Raw genomic sequence first — 14771 nt, 5'->3', positions numbered from 1 at the left:
CTACCTGGGACTCGACCTTCAAGGAACTATGAACCTGCACTCCAAGGTCTCTTTATTCAGCAACACTCCCCAGGACCTTATACACTTTATGCTAAGTCCTACTTTGATTTGCTTTCCCAAAATCCAGCACTTCACATTAATTTAAATTAAACTTCATCATTCATATACTAATCCAAATGTCTTTTAAATGTTCTAACTGTATCTGCATCCACCCCTTTGTCTGGAAATTCATTCCACACACAAACCACTCTCTGGGGGGAAGAAAATGGCGACCCTCATGTCCTTTTAAAATCTTTCTCCTCTCTCTCTTTCAAAATTTGCTCCGTAATCTTGACCCCCAGCCTAGAGAGAGGATTTTGGCCGTTCACCTGATCTATACCCCTCACGATGTTATAATCCTCCTCTGCTCCAGTGGAAAAATTTCCAGCTTATTAACCTGAATGTAGGTATATTCATGGCAGGTCAGGCAGCATCCGAGGAGCTACCTGATCTGCTGTGCTTTTCCAGCATCACTCTAATCTAGACTCTGGTTTCCAGCGTCTGCAGTCCTTGTTTTAGCCTTTTACGTCGGTATACTCAGATCTACTTATGATCTGTTCAATGCTGGTGCAAGCTCGACAGGCTAAATGCCCTATTCCTGCTCCCAATTTGCACACTCCTAGTCCAGAACAGCAAGAGACCATAAAACACAGGAGCAGAAATTAGGCCTCTGAGCCCATCAGGGGTGCTGCACTATTAAGTTCTGGCTGATAAGTTTCTCAATCCCATTCTCCCACTTTCTCCCTGTAACCCTCGATCCCTTTGATACTCAAGAACCTATCTATCTCCATCTTAAATCTACTCAGTGACCTGGCCTCCACAGCCTTCTGTAGCAATGAATTCCACATATTCACCACTCACCGGCTGAAAATGTTTCGCCTTATCTTTGTTCTAAAAGATATTCCTTTTACTCTGATACTGTGCCCTCGGGTCCTAGACTCTCCTACCAATAGGAACATCTTCCCCATGTGCACTTTGTCCAGGCCATTCAGAATTCTGGCTGTTTCAATTAGATCTCCACCTCCCCCGAGTGTGGGTCTGTTAATCAGCATGAACCACACCCTTCAGGATGAGTTACAGCAGGAATTAGGTTCAGCAAAGTCAGAACGGGGGGAGTGTGAGTGGGATGGAGATTCTCAGCTTTTAGGGGATGAGAGAGGAAATAAAGTTCAATATAAATTAGAATTGATCGGATGGGCTGATGGGCCGAGGAATGGCAACATGAATTTAATTTAGATAAATGTGAGGTGTTACATTTTTAAAGGCAAATCAGGGCACGACTTACATAGTTAATGGGGAGTGTTGCTAAACAGTGTCCTTGCAGGTTCATAATTCCTTGAAAGTGGAATTGCAGGGAGACAGGATTGTGAAGAAGGCATTTGGTACGCTTTCCTTTATTGGTCAGAGCATTGAGTACAGGGGTTGGGAGGTCATGTTAGGCCACTTTTGGAAAACTGTGTGCAATTCCAGTTGCCCTCCTCTGGAAGAACGTTGTGAAACTTAAAATGGTTCAGAAAAGATTTACAAAGATGTAGACAGAGTTGGAGGGTTTGAGCGATAGGAAGATGCTGAATACGCCAGGGATAATTTCCCTGTAGCATTAGAGGCTGATGGGTGACCTTACAGAAGTTTATAAGGGGTATGGATAGGTTGGATAGACAAAATCCTTTCCCCATGGTAGGCAACTTCAAACCTAGAGGGCATAGGATTCATGTGAAAAGGGAAAGATTTAAAACGGACCTGAGGGGCAACTTTTTCACACAGAGGGTAGTGCATGTTTGGAATGAGCTGCCAGAGGAAATGGTGGAGGCTGCTACAATTACAACATTTAAAAGGCATCTGGATGGGTATGTGAATAAGAAGGATTTAGAGGGATACAGGCCAAATGCTGGCAAATGGGATTAGATGAGTTTAGGATATCTGGTCGGCATGGATGAGTTGGACCGAAGGCTCTGTTTCTGTGCTGTATGACTTTAATCATCTTGTGTGAAAGCAGAAGTGTTGTTGTGAAGATTGGACTTTCAGAGCAGCTTTCAAAGATGTTTTGCCTTTACTGGAAGCAGAAGAAGTGACAATGAAATATTTCATTGGTGAGACAGCAACTGAGTACGTGAGTACGTCTAGGATTTTGGTGGAAAGTAGGAATTCATTGCACTGTGGGGGTGAAGTGCTTTAAGGCTTACCAGCAGTAAGGACAGTGTGCTGATTGGGGTGCCCAGTGAAGGGTTAGGTGGAATTTTGAGTTAAACTGCTCATTTCTGCCAGCCTCCAACATTGTATTTCCAATGTTGTCCATCAGGAGGAGCGGTGAATCAGTAACTGGTATTGTTAGAAGCCTTACGATTTTCAGTACTGCAGGAATGGCATTGTTTCATCAGCATTGTAAACGTTACTGGCAGCAGAGGGAGGTGTGGGCTGTATTTACTAGAAACAATTAAGCATTTAGATAACGTACATACGAGAGGTCAGGGTGGGATTTGTCTTTCGATTTGCAGAAGGTGGGAGATTCTGGGAGCTGTGATCTGAGGCAAACACAACTGCGGTAAATCATAGAAGCCCTACAGTGTGGAAGCTGGCTATTCAGCCCATCAAGTCCATTCTGACCCCTCCGAAGACCATCCTGCTCATACACCCCTCGCGCCCCTTAGGGAATCAAGAGTTTGAGATAACACAAGTAAGAAGAGCTGAGATGATGGATAGATCAGCCACGATCTTAATAAATGGTGAAGCAGGCTCAACAGGCCAAACGGCCTACTCCTACTTCTATTACTATGAAACAATAACCCTGCATTTCCCATTGGCTAACCCACCTAACCTGTACATCCCTGGGCACTATGGGCAATTTAGCATGGCCAATCCAAATCAAGGTTGGTAAGCAATGTAGTGATGTGGAAAATAGACGTCAGAGAAAAATAGAAAGGAACAAGGAGAATAAACGTACCAGCAATTAATACTGGATTCAAAAGATTACAAACAATAAAACTAAAAGCTCAGTATCTGAATTTGTGCTTGTTATGAAGGGTTAGAGGTACTGTACCTTGAAGGGGTAGAGGTACTGTACCTTGAAGGGGTAGAGGTACTGTACCTTGAAGGGGTAGAGGTACTGTACCTTGAAGGGAGTTAAAAAGCTGAGCAGAACAAAGTGTTCTAAACAAGATGAGAATGTAATATTTGGTCAACACAAATAGAGCAACTGGGTTGCCATGAGGCACAAACAAATTCAAATTTGGCCAATCAGTTTAAAGTTTGCCCCAAAATACCAAAGTCCAATCAAGTTTGAATTATGTATTTTGATAATATTGATACCAATAAAATGATCCGATGTTTTGGATTATAAAACCAGGCATTTTTGTGAGTTTTAATACTCTGTGTTGGACATAAAGAGTAAAGTTGTTAATTCTTACTTTAAATATTTACCTCTGGGATAGTACTTTGCCTCTCAAACTTTTACATATTACTGCGTGGGGTGAATCATTTCTGTGTTTCTGGTTTAATTTAGCAGAGGGGGTTACTCTGTGTCGTAATAGCGCTGCAACGTAACAAAAGTGAATGAATTGACTGCACACATTGAAGAGAATAATTATGATCTGGGACTCCTTACAGAGACATAGCTTCAGGATGACAAGGATTGGATCCTAAATATTGAGGGGAGATGTGGCATTCAAGTCGAATGAGAAGCTAGGTAAAGGTAGAGGGTTGACACTGCTAATCAAAGCACTGATCACAAGGTAGTCTGGTGTCAGCTCGGATTTCAGGTCCTGGTTTCTTTGTCCTCTATTGATCTCCCTGTTCCCACACAGTTGTTGTCCGTTCTCAGCTCTGCTTCATTTCTGCTGAAGCTTTAACCTCCTTTGACACCTTCCGGAACAATAAAAGTCAATCAAAGTCCAGCCCACAATCTCCCAGCCTGTCAACCATCCAGACACAGAGTATCATACCAGAAAATATAACAAAAAAGGCGAAAAGTTAGAATTAAATAGGTGCTTGTGTCTGTTCATTGGCAAGTAACCTCGAAATAGGGGTCTGCCAGGATTCTTATAGTGCCCTAATTGAAAAATTGTCTCTCCTTTACATCTAAGTATTAGTACCCAGCTACGATTTATAACAATATTTACATCAACAGAAATAAAGCATCTGTTATGCAATAGACATAGAGATATACAGTATGGAACTAGACTTTTACTCTCCCTCGTGCACACACCGAGGTCTATGGGGTGAATTTGTATTTGCAGATACCATCTATTTTACTCAAAAAATGCACAATCTGCAGGCAGATAATACATGGAATATTTTATAAATTCCACTTTGGAAACAGAACTAGTCTGACTCAAAAACTGGGATGCAGACAGACTCTGGCCTCACACGTTTAATGCATTGTCTGAGCTAAGTTGTAATCTTTTCTTATAAAACCTTGTTATCTTGAGTAGGTGTCTTATAAGAAGTTCTGGGGTTTACATATTAATAACACCAGCAACTCATTCTAAAGATGAAAGACTTTACAATCCAGGCTTCTTCAATATATCATCTCAGTGGCATGACTCTGTAATGTTTTGCTGTAGACTCAGTATCTTATGATCTTAGACTCCACAACCACCTGATGAAGGAGCAGTGCTCCGAAAGCTAGTGCTTCCAAATAAACCTGTTGGACTGGCGTCATGTGATTTTTAGCTTTGCCCAGGTTAGGGTGGATTGGCTCTGCTAAATTACCCATGGTGCTCAGGGTTTTGCAGGTATGGGAGAATTGTTAGAAGCGATTTGATTCCATCTTCTCGTGACTGTCTGTGTGAACTTTGGTATGTTCTCCCCCTTCTGTCTGCGCAGGTTACCTCTGGGTGCTCCGGTTTCCTTCCACAGTCCAAGGATCTGCAGTTTTGGATGGATCGGCTGTGCTAAAGTGTCCAGGGATGTGCAGGTTAGAGTGGGTTAGCCATGGGGAACTGCAGGGCTGTAGGGTAAGTGGATGAGTCTGGGTGGGATGCTGTGTGGAAGGTCGGTGTGAATTTGATAGGTGAAATGGCGTGCAGGGATTACATAATTCTTCTCCTTTAGCCATATGTGGATTGAGAAATGACCTGCTGTGGGAGGAGTAGGCTCCAGTTCATGGGACACTGCCCCAGTCCTGGGGAAGGTGGGAATTGTGCTGTCTCTCTCCCCACCCACTGCCCCCATCCATTCTCTCTCACCCCGCAACTCTCTGCCCCCCATTTTCTCTCTTTCCCCCTCATTCTCTTCCTCCACCCTTTGACCCCCGAGTCTTTCCTTTCCGCCCCCACCACCCTCTGTTCCCCCCAGTCTCTCAATGGCCCCCACACTCTGTCACCCTGTCCATTCTGTCTCTCTTCCAACTCCCACTGAACTTTCTCATGCCTCAAGCTCTCTTTGATCGCTGTATCAAGCTCTTAGAAGAGAGAGAGAGAATGGTTGATGATGAAACTGCCTGGGAGATGGGGGTGCACGAGAAATGGCTGATCTTTCAAATTGAGAATAGCTAAAATAATATATTCAGAAATAGCAGTAAAGTTTGAACGCATGTTCAATTTTATATTAAGACAAAGCTGCAGCCATCTTTCTCAAACTTGCTTTGAACTATGTGCAGTTGAGGACAGGCTGTTCGGGGTGAATGAGGCTTTTGCTCGAAATGTCAATTTTCCCGAAATGTCAATTTTCCTGCTCCTCGGATGTTGCCTGACCTGCTGTGCTTTTCCAGCACCACATTCTTGATCTAATCTCCAGCATCTGCAGTACTCACTTTCTCCTGTTAGGGGTGAATGGCCGAACCCTAGTCTTGAAAAATTGGTTCTGTTAGAAGGTGTAGAGGTGTATTTTACCTTCAAGAGAGTTGAAAAGCGAGCAGAACCACCTGACGTAGCACCAAGCGTTCTGAACAAGGTAACAATTTAACATTTGGTCGAACAGCTCAGTAGCTGGGTTGCCTGGAGACAAAAACATACTCAATTTTGGCCAATCGATTTAAATCTTGCCCCAAAATACTGAATTCCAATCAAGTTTGAATTTAGTATTTTGAGAATATTGGTTAGCACTGCTGCCTCACACCACCAGGGTCGATTCCAGCCTTGGGTGACTGACTGTGTGGAGTTTGCACATTCTCCCCGTGTCTGCGTGGGTTTGCTCTGGGTGCTCCAGTTTCCTCCCACAGTCCAAAGATGTGCAGGTCAGGTGAAGTGACTATGCTATATTGCCCGTAGTGTTAGGTGCATTCGTCAGAGGGAAATGGATCTGGGTGGGTTACTGTTTGGAGTGTCAGTGTGGACTGGTTGGACCGAAGGGCCTGGTTCCGCACTGTAGGGAATTTAATCCAATCTAATATTAACACCAATGAAACGATTTGATGCTTTGGAGTACAAAATCAAAACAAAAAGTTGAACAGTTACAGGAGAACTGCCAAAAGACCAACAAATGTAGGCTGCTAGTGAGAACTCTAAGAGTACCTGTCCAGAGGAGTCTGCACAGAGAAAAAACATCGACACCGACCTGGAGAGCAAATCTACAGAGGAAGATACAAAGAGAAGATTTAACAGCTGGCTGGTTTTGAAGTTTGAATCTTTCGGTAAATCTTAATCAGGGGTTTTTATTGGACTGGTATCGTATAGGGGAAGGTAGAAGATAGGTTAGAGACAGGAGTTGTAAATAGTTGTTAATTAATTATTCTCTGTTAGACTTTAATAAATAAAGTTGTTAATTTTTACTTTAAATACTGACCTTTGGGAATAGTTTCTTGGTTCTTGAATTTTCACAGATTACTGCATGGGTTAAACCTTCTCTATGTTGCTGGTTTAAATTAGGTGGGGGAGGTTGCACACAATGTTTTAAAATTTGAGGGCTTTCGTCCAAGATTTGAACTGGTTTAGACAGATTTGAATAGATTTGGCGGTACGAAAATTCCCAGCAGATTTAAACACTTGCAAGTTAGTGTCCTAGATCATTAAATAAAACTTTAAATAGTGACTTTTAGAAACAGTTCCTTACCTCTTGAATTTTCACATTACCACATGGGGTAAATCTTTTTTGGGTTTAAATTAGTTGGGGGGGGGGGGGGGTGCAGTCCGTGTCATAACAATTCTGACTATATAGAAACAGTAGTGGAGTGTGGAAACAAACTGTTCCGTGCCAATCGGATATCCTAAATTAATCTAGGCCCATTTGCCAGCTCCTGGCCCATATCCCTCCAAACCTTCCTGTTCATATACCCATCCAGATGCCTTTTGAATATTGTAATTGTACCAGCCTCCACCACTTCCTCTGGGAGCTCATTCAATCCATGCACCACCCGCTGTGTAAAATAGTTGCCCTTTAGGTCCCTTTTAGTCCTTTCCCCCCTCACCCTCATATAAATCAATTGCTGCTTTTTCTGAACAGGCTCAGTGGCTGGCATTGCTGCCTTATAGCGCTGGGGACCCAGGTTTGATCCCAGTCTCGGGCAACTGTCTGAGTGGAGTTTGCACCTTCTCCCCATGTCTGCGTGGGATTCCTTTGGTGCTCCGGTTTCTCCCCACAATCCAAAGATGTGCAGGTTTGGAGAGGGCACTTGTGGGGAATTAACTTTCACACTTTTTTTCTACTCCTTAGGTCCCTTTTAAATCTTTCCCCTCTCACCCTCAACCTATGCCCTCCAGTTTGGGAGTCCCCTACCCTGAGGAAAAGATGAGTCGTCAAATAAAATGTGGAGCTGCAGGATAAATATAAAATGTCGCTCCAGCCTTTCTTGTCTCCGAGTGTCATTTGGGCACAAAACCTGTCGGTAACATCAGCAACGTCACAGAGCATCTTGCGCATGCTCCTCGGTGACAACACACTACGCATGTTCGCCGGTGTCAGCAAAACCTGCGCGTGCTCCTGGTTGTCCGCGGAAACTGCGCGTGATCTTCTTTTGTTGGGCCAATAGGAAGCCCTGGAGGACCGGAAGGAGCGTGGTCCTCCTAATCAGAGACACCCCTATTGTGTGTGTCTCTCTCTCAATCTCAATTTATGGAGGGGAGAGATTCTGGAAAAGTTGGGCCAGGTCTGTGTCTCAGTTGGCAAACTCATGGAAAATGCAGTACCACGATGTGAAGTGATAGCATTCCCTGTGGGCGGGGAAGCAGAAAGGAGATGCATTGTTTAAATGGTGATATATTGGGATGTGGAGAAAGTGAGGACCGCAAATGTTGGAGATCAGAGTCAAAAAGTGTGGTGCTCGAAAAGCACAGCAGATGAGGCAGCATCCGAGGAGCAGGAGAGTCAGCGTTACAGGCACGAGCTCTTCATCAGGAATGTGTATAAAGGGGCCTCAGCGTCCTTCCATACCAGTCAATGCCAGTTGTGAGGTAGGTGCAGCAAGCAATGAGCAAAGCAGGTGTTATCTTAGCAAGAGGAATTGAGATCAGAAGTGGGGATGTCTTCCTGCAGTTATGGGATCATTGAATATATTCAAGGCTGAGTTCATCTGATTTTGGAACAACAAAGAAGTGGATGTTTATGGGGGAAGGCAAGAAAATGGTTTTCAGACCATTGCAGAACAATTACCGAGTCAAACAGCACAGGAACAGTCCCTTCAGTCCAACTACTCCATGCTCTCTGATTAGTTCTCAAACTAATCTAATCCCATCTGCCAGTGTTTGGCCTATATCCCTCAGTCACAAAGCTGGTCCTTTTTACTAAAAGCTGGTCCTTTTTACTAAAAGCTGGTCCTTTTACTAAAAGCTGGTCATTCTTCTCAAGGATGCTGTGTCCTTGGTTTTTTTTTTCAGAGGGGTGGTAAAACAAACCCGGGCTCCGAAGTGACTGGTTTAGTACAGAGATGAAAAACAGTATTGGGAGGCATTTTTGGTTATATGTGAACAGATGAGACTTGAGGCCAAAGCTTTTGTTTTAGAAGTGACCTGTACAATGAAAGGGGAGTGGTCAGTCCTGAAAGCTGAAGTCTCGTTTGGGTGAGTTAAGCAGTGGACTATGTGGAGAAAGGCTGCTAACACTGTCTCCTTCTGCCCTTCTAACTTCAACTGTCAGCCTCTGTTTCAGTTTTACTTTGTTTAAGGGGTTTGTTTTTTTTTTGGTACTGTTGTGTTCAAGCATTGCGAAGAGTGTTAAGAGTTTCTCCACAACTTGTACTGTACTTAATAAAGTTTGGTTGTTCACAGAAGTTGGCGTATTGCAGTGTAAGAAGCTCAAGCAAAAGAACTTAACAAAGGAACATAAGGGATAAGTCTTTCATGCAGAAAGTGGCATGTTTAAGGAAAGAGCTGTCAGAGGAAGTGGTGGGTGCTGGTACAATTATGACATTAAAAGGCATCTGGATGGGTATACGATTAGGAAGGGTTTAGACGATATGGGCCAAATGCTGGCAAATTGGCCGAGATTAGGTTAGGTTATCTCGTTGGCACGCATGAATTAGACCGAAGGGTCTGTTTCCGTGCTATCACTCTGGCTTGCCACTAACATTTGCCACATCTATATGTACAGTTTCTGTCTGGTGTCAGTGTCAATGCCTTGATATCTCATTCTTAACTGGACTGGCAGTGCTTGGAATAGAATGCGGCAAAATGAGGGCAATTCACATAAAACATCCCCTTATGCACTGATAGTGGGAGCATGGGGATTCCAACCGGGGTTTACAGATGCCACTTTTAAACTCTGGAGATCCAGGGGTATCTCATGTTTAGGGGATCTATTTAAAGATGGGGTCCTGATGTCTTTTGAACAGCTGCGTCAGAAATTCGGATTACCTAATGGAGACCTCTTTCGATACTTCCAAATTCGAGATTATATACAGAAGAAGACCACGTTATCAGATAGTCTTTATAAATCAGATAGAGAATGTAGTGTCCTACGACCAGTGGGGGTATTTTCCGTCAGTACTATTTATCATTTACTACATGATAAAGTATCAGGAGATATGGATAATCTGCTTAAAACATGAGATCAGGATTTGGGACGAGAAATCTATAGAAACGTGGAATGATATTTGGGAAAATGCTAGAAGAATTACTATCTGTAACAGAACCCAGGCTATCCAGCTGAAGATACTTCATAGGGCCCATATAGCACCGGTTCGATTGGCAAAATTTAAGGCAGGAGCATCTCCAATGTGTCCTAAATGCAAAATAGAAGTGGGCACTCATGTACATTGCCTATGGACCTGTCATAAGATCTGTAGATATTGGACTAAAGTAGCAAGTACCCTGACAGAAATTTTAGGAACGGAAATTAAAGTGGACCCTGTATCTCTCCTCTTGGGCTTTTCAAACCTTCCCTCCCTGGACACGTACGGGAAGAGACTATTTTCTATTCTTTCTTTCGTGCAAGGAAAAATATTTTGGTGAACTGGGCGGCTGAGGGCCATCCTGGACTTTCAAATTGGCACAGATTAATTATGGAATGTATTCCCCTTGACTTCCTTACAAATATGGTGCACCGAAAGACCGAATTATTTTATAAAATATGGCAGCCCTTCTTGAATTACATAAATACAGATATTTCGGCTATCCTAACAAGGGCTTTTATTTAATTGAGATTACAAACCTGGCTGGTCCGGGGCCCCTCGGGGGACGAATCCCGCACGAATACGGGTTTTATTATATCTGATACTAACACATCCCGAGCATGTAAGAGACTTAAATATACACTCTGGTTAGTTGTAGGTTAGATTAGGAGATAGTTGAGTTTTGTTTGATTTTTTTTCTTTTTCGTTTTTTTTCTGTTTTTTGTTAAATTTTGGCTATTGTATATTTGAGTTAATTGTATATCAATGTTTATATCTGAGAGTTTTGTTTATTTTTGTAAACTTGTTAAAATGTTAAATTTCTAATAAAAATATCTATAAAAAAAACTGGATTGGCAGTGATGACTTTTGTAATCTTTTCTTACAGACTATCTGAAGACAGAAGTTTCAAGTTAACAGATAAAGGGCTTATGTCCAAAATGTTGATTCTCCTGCTTCTCTGATGCTGCTTGCTGTGCTGCGCTTTTCCAGCGATGCAGTTTTTGACTCTGACTCTCCAGCGTCTCCAGTCCTCACTTTCACATCAATGTCTGATAGTTACTCAATCCATCAGGACCGCAACAATTTTCAACTATGATTCTGTGAGAAGGAGCAAAGCGTTCTTTTTGGTTCCAGTTTGAGTACGGTTGAAAGACCCTACTGTTGCAGCGCACTGAGTGTGGAGCCTGAAACAACTCTATTGCCTGGAAAGAATAATTCATGGCAGGGTTGTACACGTGTGTGTGCAGCTGAAGCTTGGGCCATGGAGAAACCTGAGGAAACACGCCCTGTTGAGAAACCATGGAATTGTGGCGACTGCGGGAAGGGCTTCCATGTCCCACCTGTCCTGGCGGCTCATCAGTGCAATCACACTGGGAAGAGGCCGTTCTCCTGCCCCGAGCGGGCAAAGGGCTTTACTTGCTCCTGTGTCCTGCTGCCCCACCAGAATATACACACTGGTGAGAGGAAGTTTTACTGCTCCATGTGCGGGAAAGGATTCACTTGGGTGGACAACCTCCAGACCCACCAGCGAATCCATGCAGGGGAGAGGCTCTTCAGTTGCCACGAGTGCGGGAAAGCCTTCAGCAATTCCTCCAACCTGCTGACGCACCGGCGGGTCCACACGGGGGAGAGGCCATTCAGCTGCCCCGAATGCGGGAAGGCCTTCAGCGATTCCTCCAACCTGCTGAGGCACCACACGGGGGTGAGGCCCTTCAGCTGCCCAGAGTGTGGGAAGGCCTTCAGCAATTCCTCCTCCCTGCTGGTCCACCGGCGAATCCACACGGGGGAAAGGCCCTTCAGCTGCCAGAGTGTGGGAAGGCCTTCAGCAAAACCTCCCACCTGCGGACCCACCAGCGGGTCCACACGGGGGAGAGGCCCTTCAGCTGCCTAGAGTGTGGGAAGGCCTTCAGCAATTCCTCCAACCTGCTGGCCCATCAGCGGATCCACACGGGGGAGAGGCCCTTCAGCTGCCCAGAATGCGGGAAGGCCTTCAGTAAATCCTCCAACCTGCTGGCCCATCAGCGGGTCCACACGGGGGAGAGGCCCTTCAGCTGTCCAGTGTGCGGGAAGGCCTTCAGCAATTCCTCGGACCTGCTGAGACACCGGCAAATCCACATGAGGGAGAGGCCTTTCGCTTGCTCTGAGTGTGGTAAGGCCTTCAGCAATTCCTCTGACCTGCTGTTCCACCAGCGGGTCCACACCAGGGAAAAGCCATTCAGCTGCCCCGAGTGCGGGAAGGGGTTCACCCACTCCTCCAAACTGCTGGCCCATCAATGGGTCCACACTGGGGAGAGGCCGTTTGCCTGCCCTGACTGCAGGCGGAGGTTCTCATTGTCCTGCAACTTGCGGAGGCACCAGTGCATCCAACAATCGGATTCCACCAGTGACACTGCAGTGGGTCACCCCCAGGGCTGAACCTCCTGCCCATTCTGACAGTGGGTGCAGTGAGCTTTTGTGTTTTGTGCTGGACTCACACCCACCAAGCCCACCTACATGGCTCAGGGGTGGCATGGTGACTCAGTGGTTAGGATCACTGCCTCACGATGCTGACCTGGGTTGAATTCCACCCTTGGGGAGACAGTCTGTGTGTAGCTTTCACGTTGCACGCCCCACGTCTGTATGGGTTACCTCTGAGTGCTCTGGTTTCCTTCCCCTGGTCTAAAGGTGTGCAGGTTAGGATGAATTGGCCCATCTAAATTGTCCCATAGTGTTCAGGGATGTGTCGGTGTGGTGCATTAGTTGGGGTAAATGTAGAGGAATAGGGATAGGGGAATGGCTGGGTTACTCTGCGGAGGGCCAGTGTGGACTTGTTGGGCCAAAGGACCTGTTTCCATACTGTAGGGAATCTAATCTTTAACAAAAAGAATTCCTCCAAGCAATCTTGATAAAATATGCCGAGTTGGACAAAGTATCCCATCAAGTTTGAGTTGAAGAAGTCTGAAGTCACACGACACCATGTTATAGTGCAACAAGTTTATTTGAAATCACAAGCTTTAGGAGCATTGCTCTTTCATGAGTACTGCCCCCTCATCACTTCATCTGGTGCCATGTGACTTCTGACCTTGTCCACCCCAATTCAACACCAGCACCTCCGCATCAGAGTTGACGAATGAGATTGGATTTTATTCGGCCTGATTGTGAGATGTTCCATTTGGAAACTCAAAACTGTCTGACCAACAAAGAGATGCAAATCATAGAGTCCTACAGCAGGAGACAGGCCCTTCGGCCCAACATGGTCCACACCGACCAAACTGTCCATCAACACTAAGCCCATTTCCCTGCACTTGGCCCATTTCCTTCCATACCTTTCCTATCCACGTATTTGCCCCAATGCCTTTTAAATGTTGTTAATGTACCCACCTCAACCACTTCCGCTGGCATCTCATTCCATATGTGTACCACCGTCTGCGTGAAAAGAAACGTTGCCCCTCACATTTCCTTTTATTCTTTTTCCTCTAACTTTAAACTGATGCCCTCTAGCCCTCACTTCCCCAACCCCGGGATAAAAGTCTGAGTGCATTCACCCTCTCACGATCTCTTCATTTCTCGAAGGGCCTCTCTCAGACTCTTAATGCTCTAAATAAAAATATCTTAGCTTGTCCAACCTCTCCCTTTTACACAGACCCTTGAATCCTGGTAACATCCTTGTATATGTCTTCAGCATGCTTCCAAGTTTAATAACATATTTGTTATAGACACTGCCCTGTCTACCTATTTTGTTGGAAATATAGGACCTAATCCAAACTGGGTAATCTGGCTGATGGGGCAGGAAACCACTTCCTTTCTTGAGAGACAAGTCTCCTGGAGAGAACTGGCTGGCTGACTGATCTACTGACCCTCAGTGTCCCACTGCCCTCAGTTATCTGGAGGGGTGTCCACACATTTGCCTAAGGTGGTGCTTGAAACCTTTATCATCTTTGGGATGGATCCCCATTCATTCCGTGCGATGGAGTCATGCAGCCTGGAAACAGACCCTTCAGACCAACCAGTCCATGATCCCCAACTAAACTAGTGCCACCCATCTGCTCCTGGCCTGTATCCAGTATGTTAATACTTTTGTTCATTTGTTCACCGTGAGAGTTGGATAAATAAATTGCTGATTGTTGATTTTAAAGTGTTGGGGATTTATTCTTATCACTAGAGCAGGTTACACCACTTTTCATGCTAATTTTACAGATTATTGGGCAACACGCTCCTCTGGGTGTTTTTCTTTGAGATAGGTGTGGCTGTCAGCCTTTGCTTTATAAAAGTATTGACGTAATGTAGTGCTGAATGCAATGGAGTCAACATGAATCCCAGCCTCTCAGTGGTTGTGGGTGAATCGTCTTAATTTGGCTCTTAACTCAGAAACTGCACACAATTAACTGCTGAAACAATGATTAACACTTTATTGTATGGAGCAACCAAAAATAAAACTCCTCAAGTTTTCATTGGAGAAAAGAAGGTTTAGGGGTGACTTGATAGAGGTGTACAAGATGATTAGAGGTTTAGATAGGGTTGACCATGAGAACCTTTTTCCACGTATGGAGTCAGCTATTACAAGGGGGCATAGCTTTAAATTAAGGGGTGGTCGGTATAGGACAGATGTTAGGGGTAGATTCTTTACTCAGCGAGTAGCGAGTTCATGGAATGCCCTGCCAGTAGCAATGGTGGACGCTCCCTCTTTATGGGCATTTAAGCAGGCATTGGATAGGCATATGGAGGATAGTGGGTTAGTGTAGGTTAGGTGGGCTTGGATCGGCACAACATCGAG

At 44.8% G+C, this 14771-nt stretch overlaps 1 protein-coding gene across 1 annotated transcript in view; it reads left to right on the top strand.

The window, feature by feature from the left end:
- LOC148144435 (uncharacterized) overlaps positions 1 to 12433 on the top strand; it is a 107205-nt gene extending 94772 nt beyond the window's left edge. Inside the window, exons 4-5 of the mRNA XM_087975327.1 lie at positions 11512 to 11678; positions 11837 to 12433. Coding sequence (XP_087831453.1) covers positions 11512 to 11678; positions 11837 to 12433 — 764 coding nt within the window. The remainder of the gene's footprint in view (positions 1 to 11511; positions 11679 to 11836) is intronic.
- The last annotated feature ends 2338 nt before the right edge of the window (positions 12434 to 14771 follow it).

The sequence above is a fragment of the Chiloscyllium plagiosum genome, unplaced genomic scaffold, assembly GCF_037043375.1.
Source record: "Chiloscyllium plagiosum isolate Xiang-an unplaced genomic scaffold, Cpla_swu_hap1 HiC_scaffold_27, whole genome shotgun sequence".
Classification (NCBI taxonomy): Eukaryota; Metazoa; Chordata; class Chondrichthyes; order Orectolobiformes; family Hemiscylliidae; genus Chiloscyllium; species Chiloscyllium plagiosum.
Note: the sequence above shows the minus strand (reverse complement) of the source record. Positions and strands in the feature narration are given on the sequence as shown.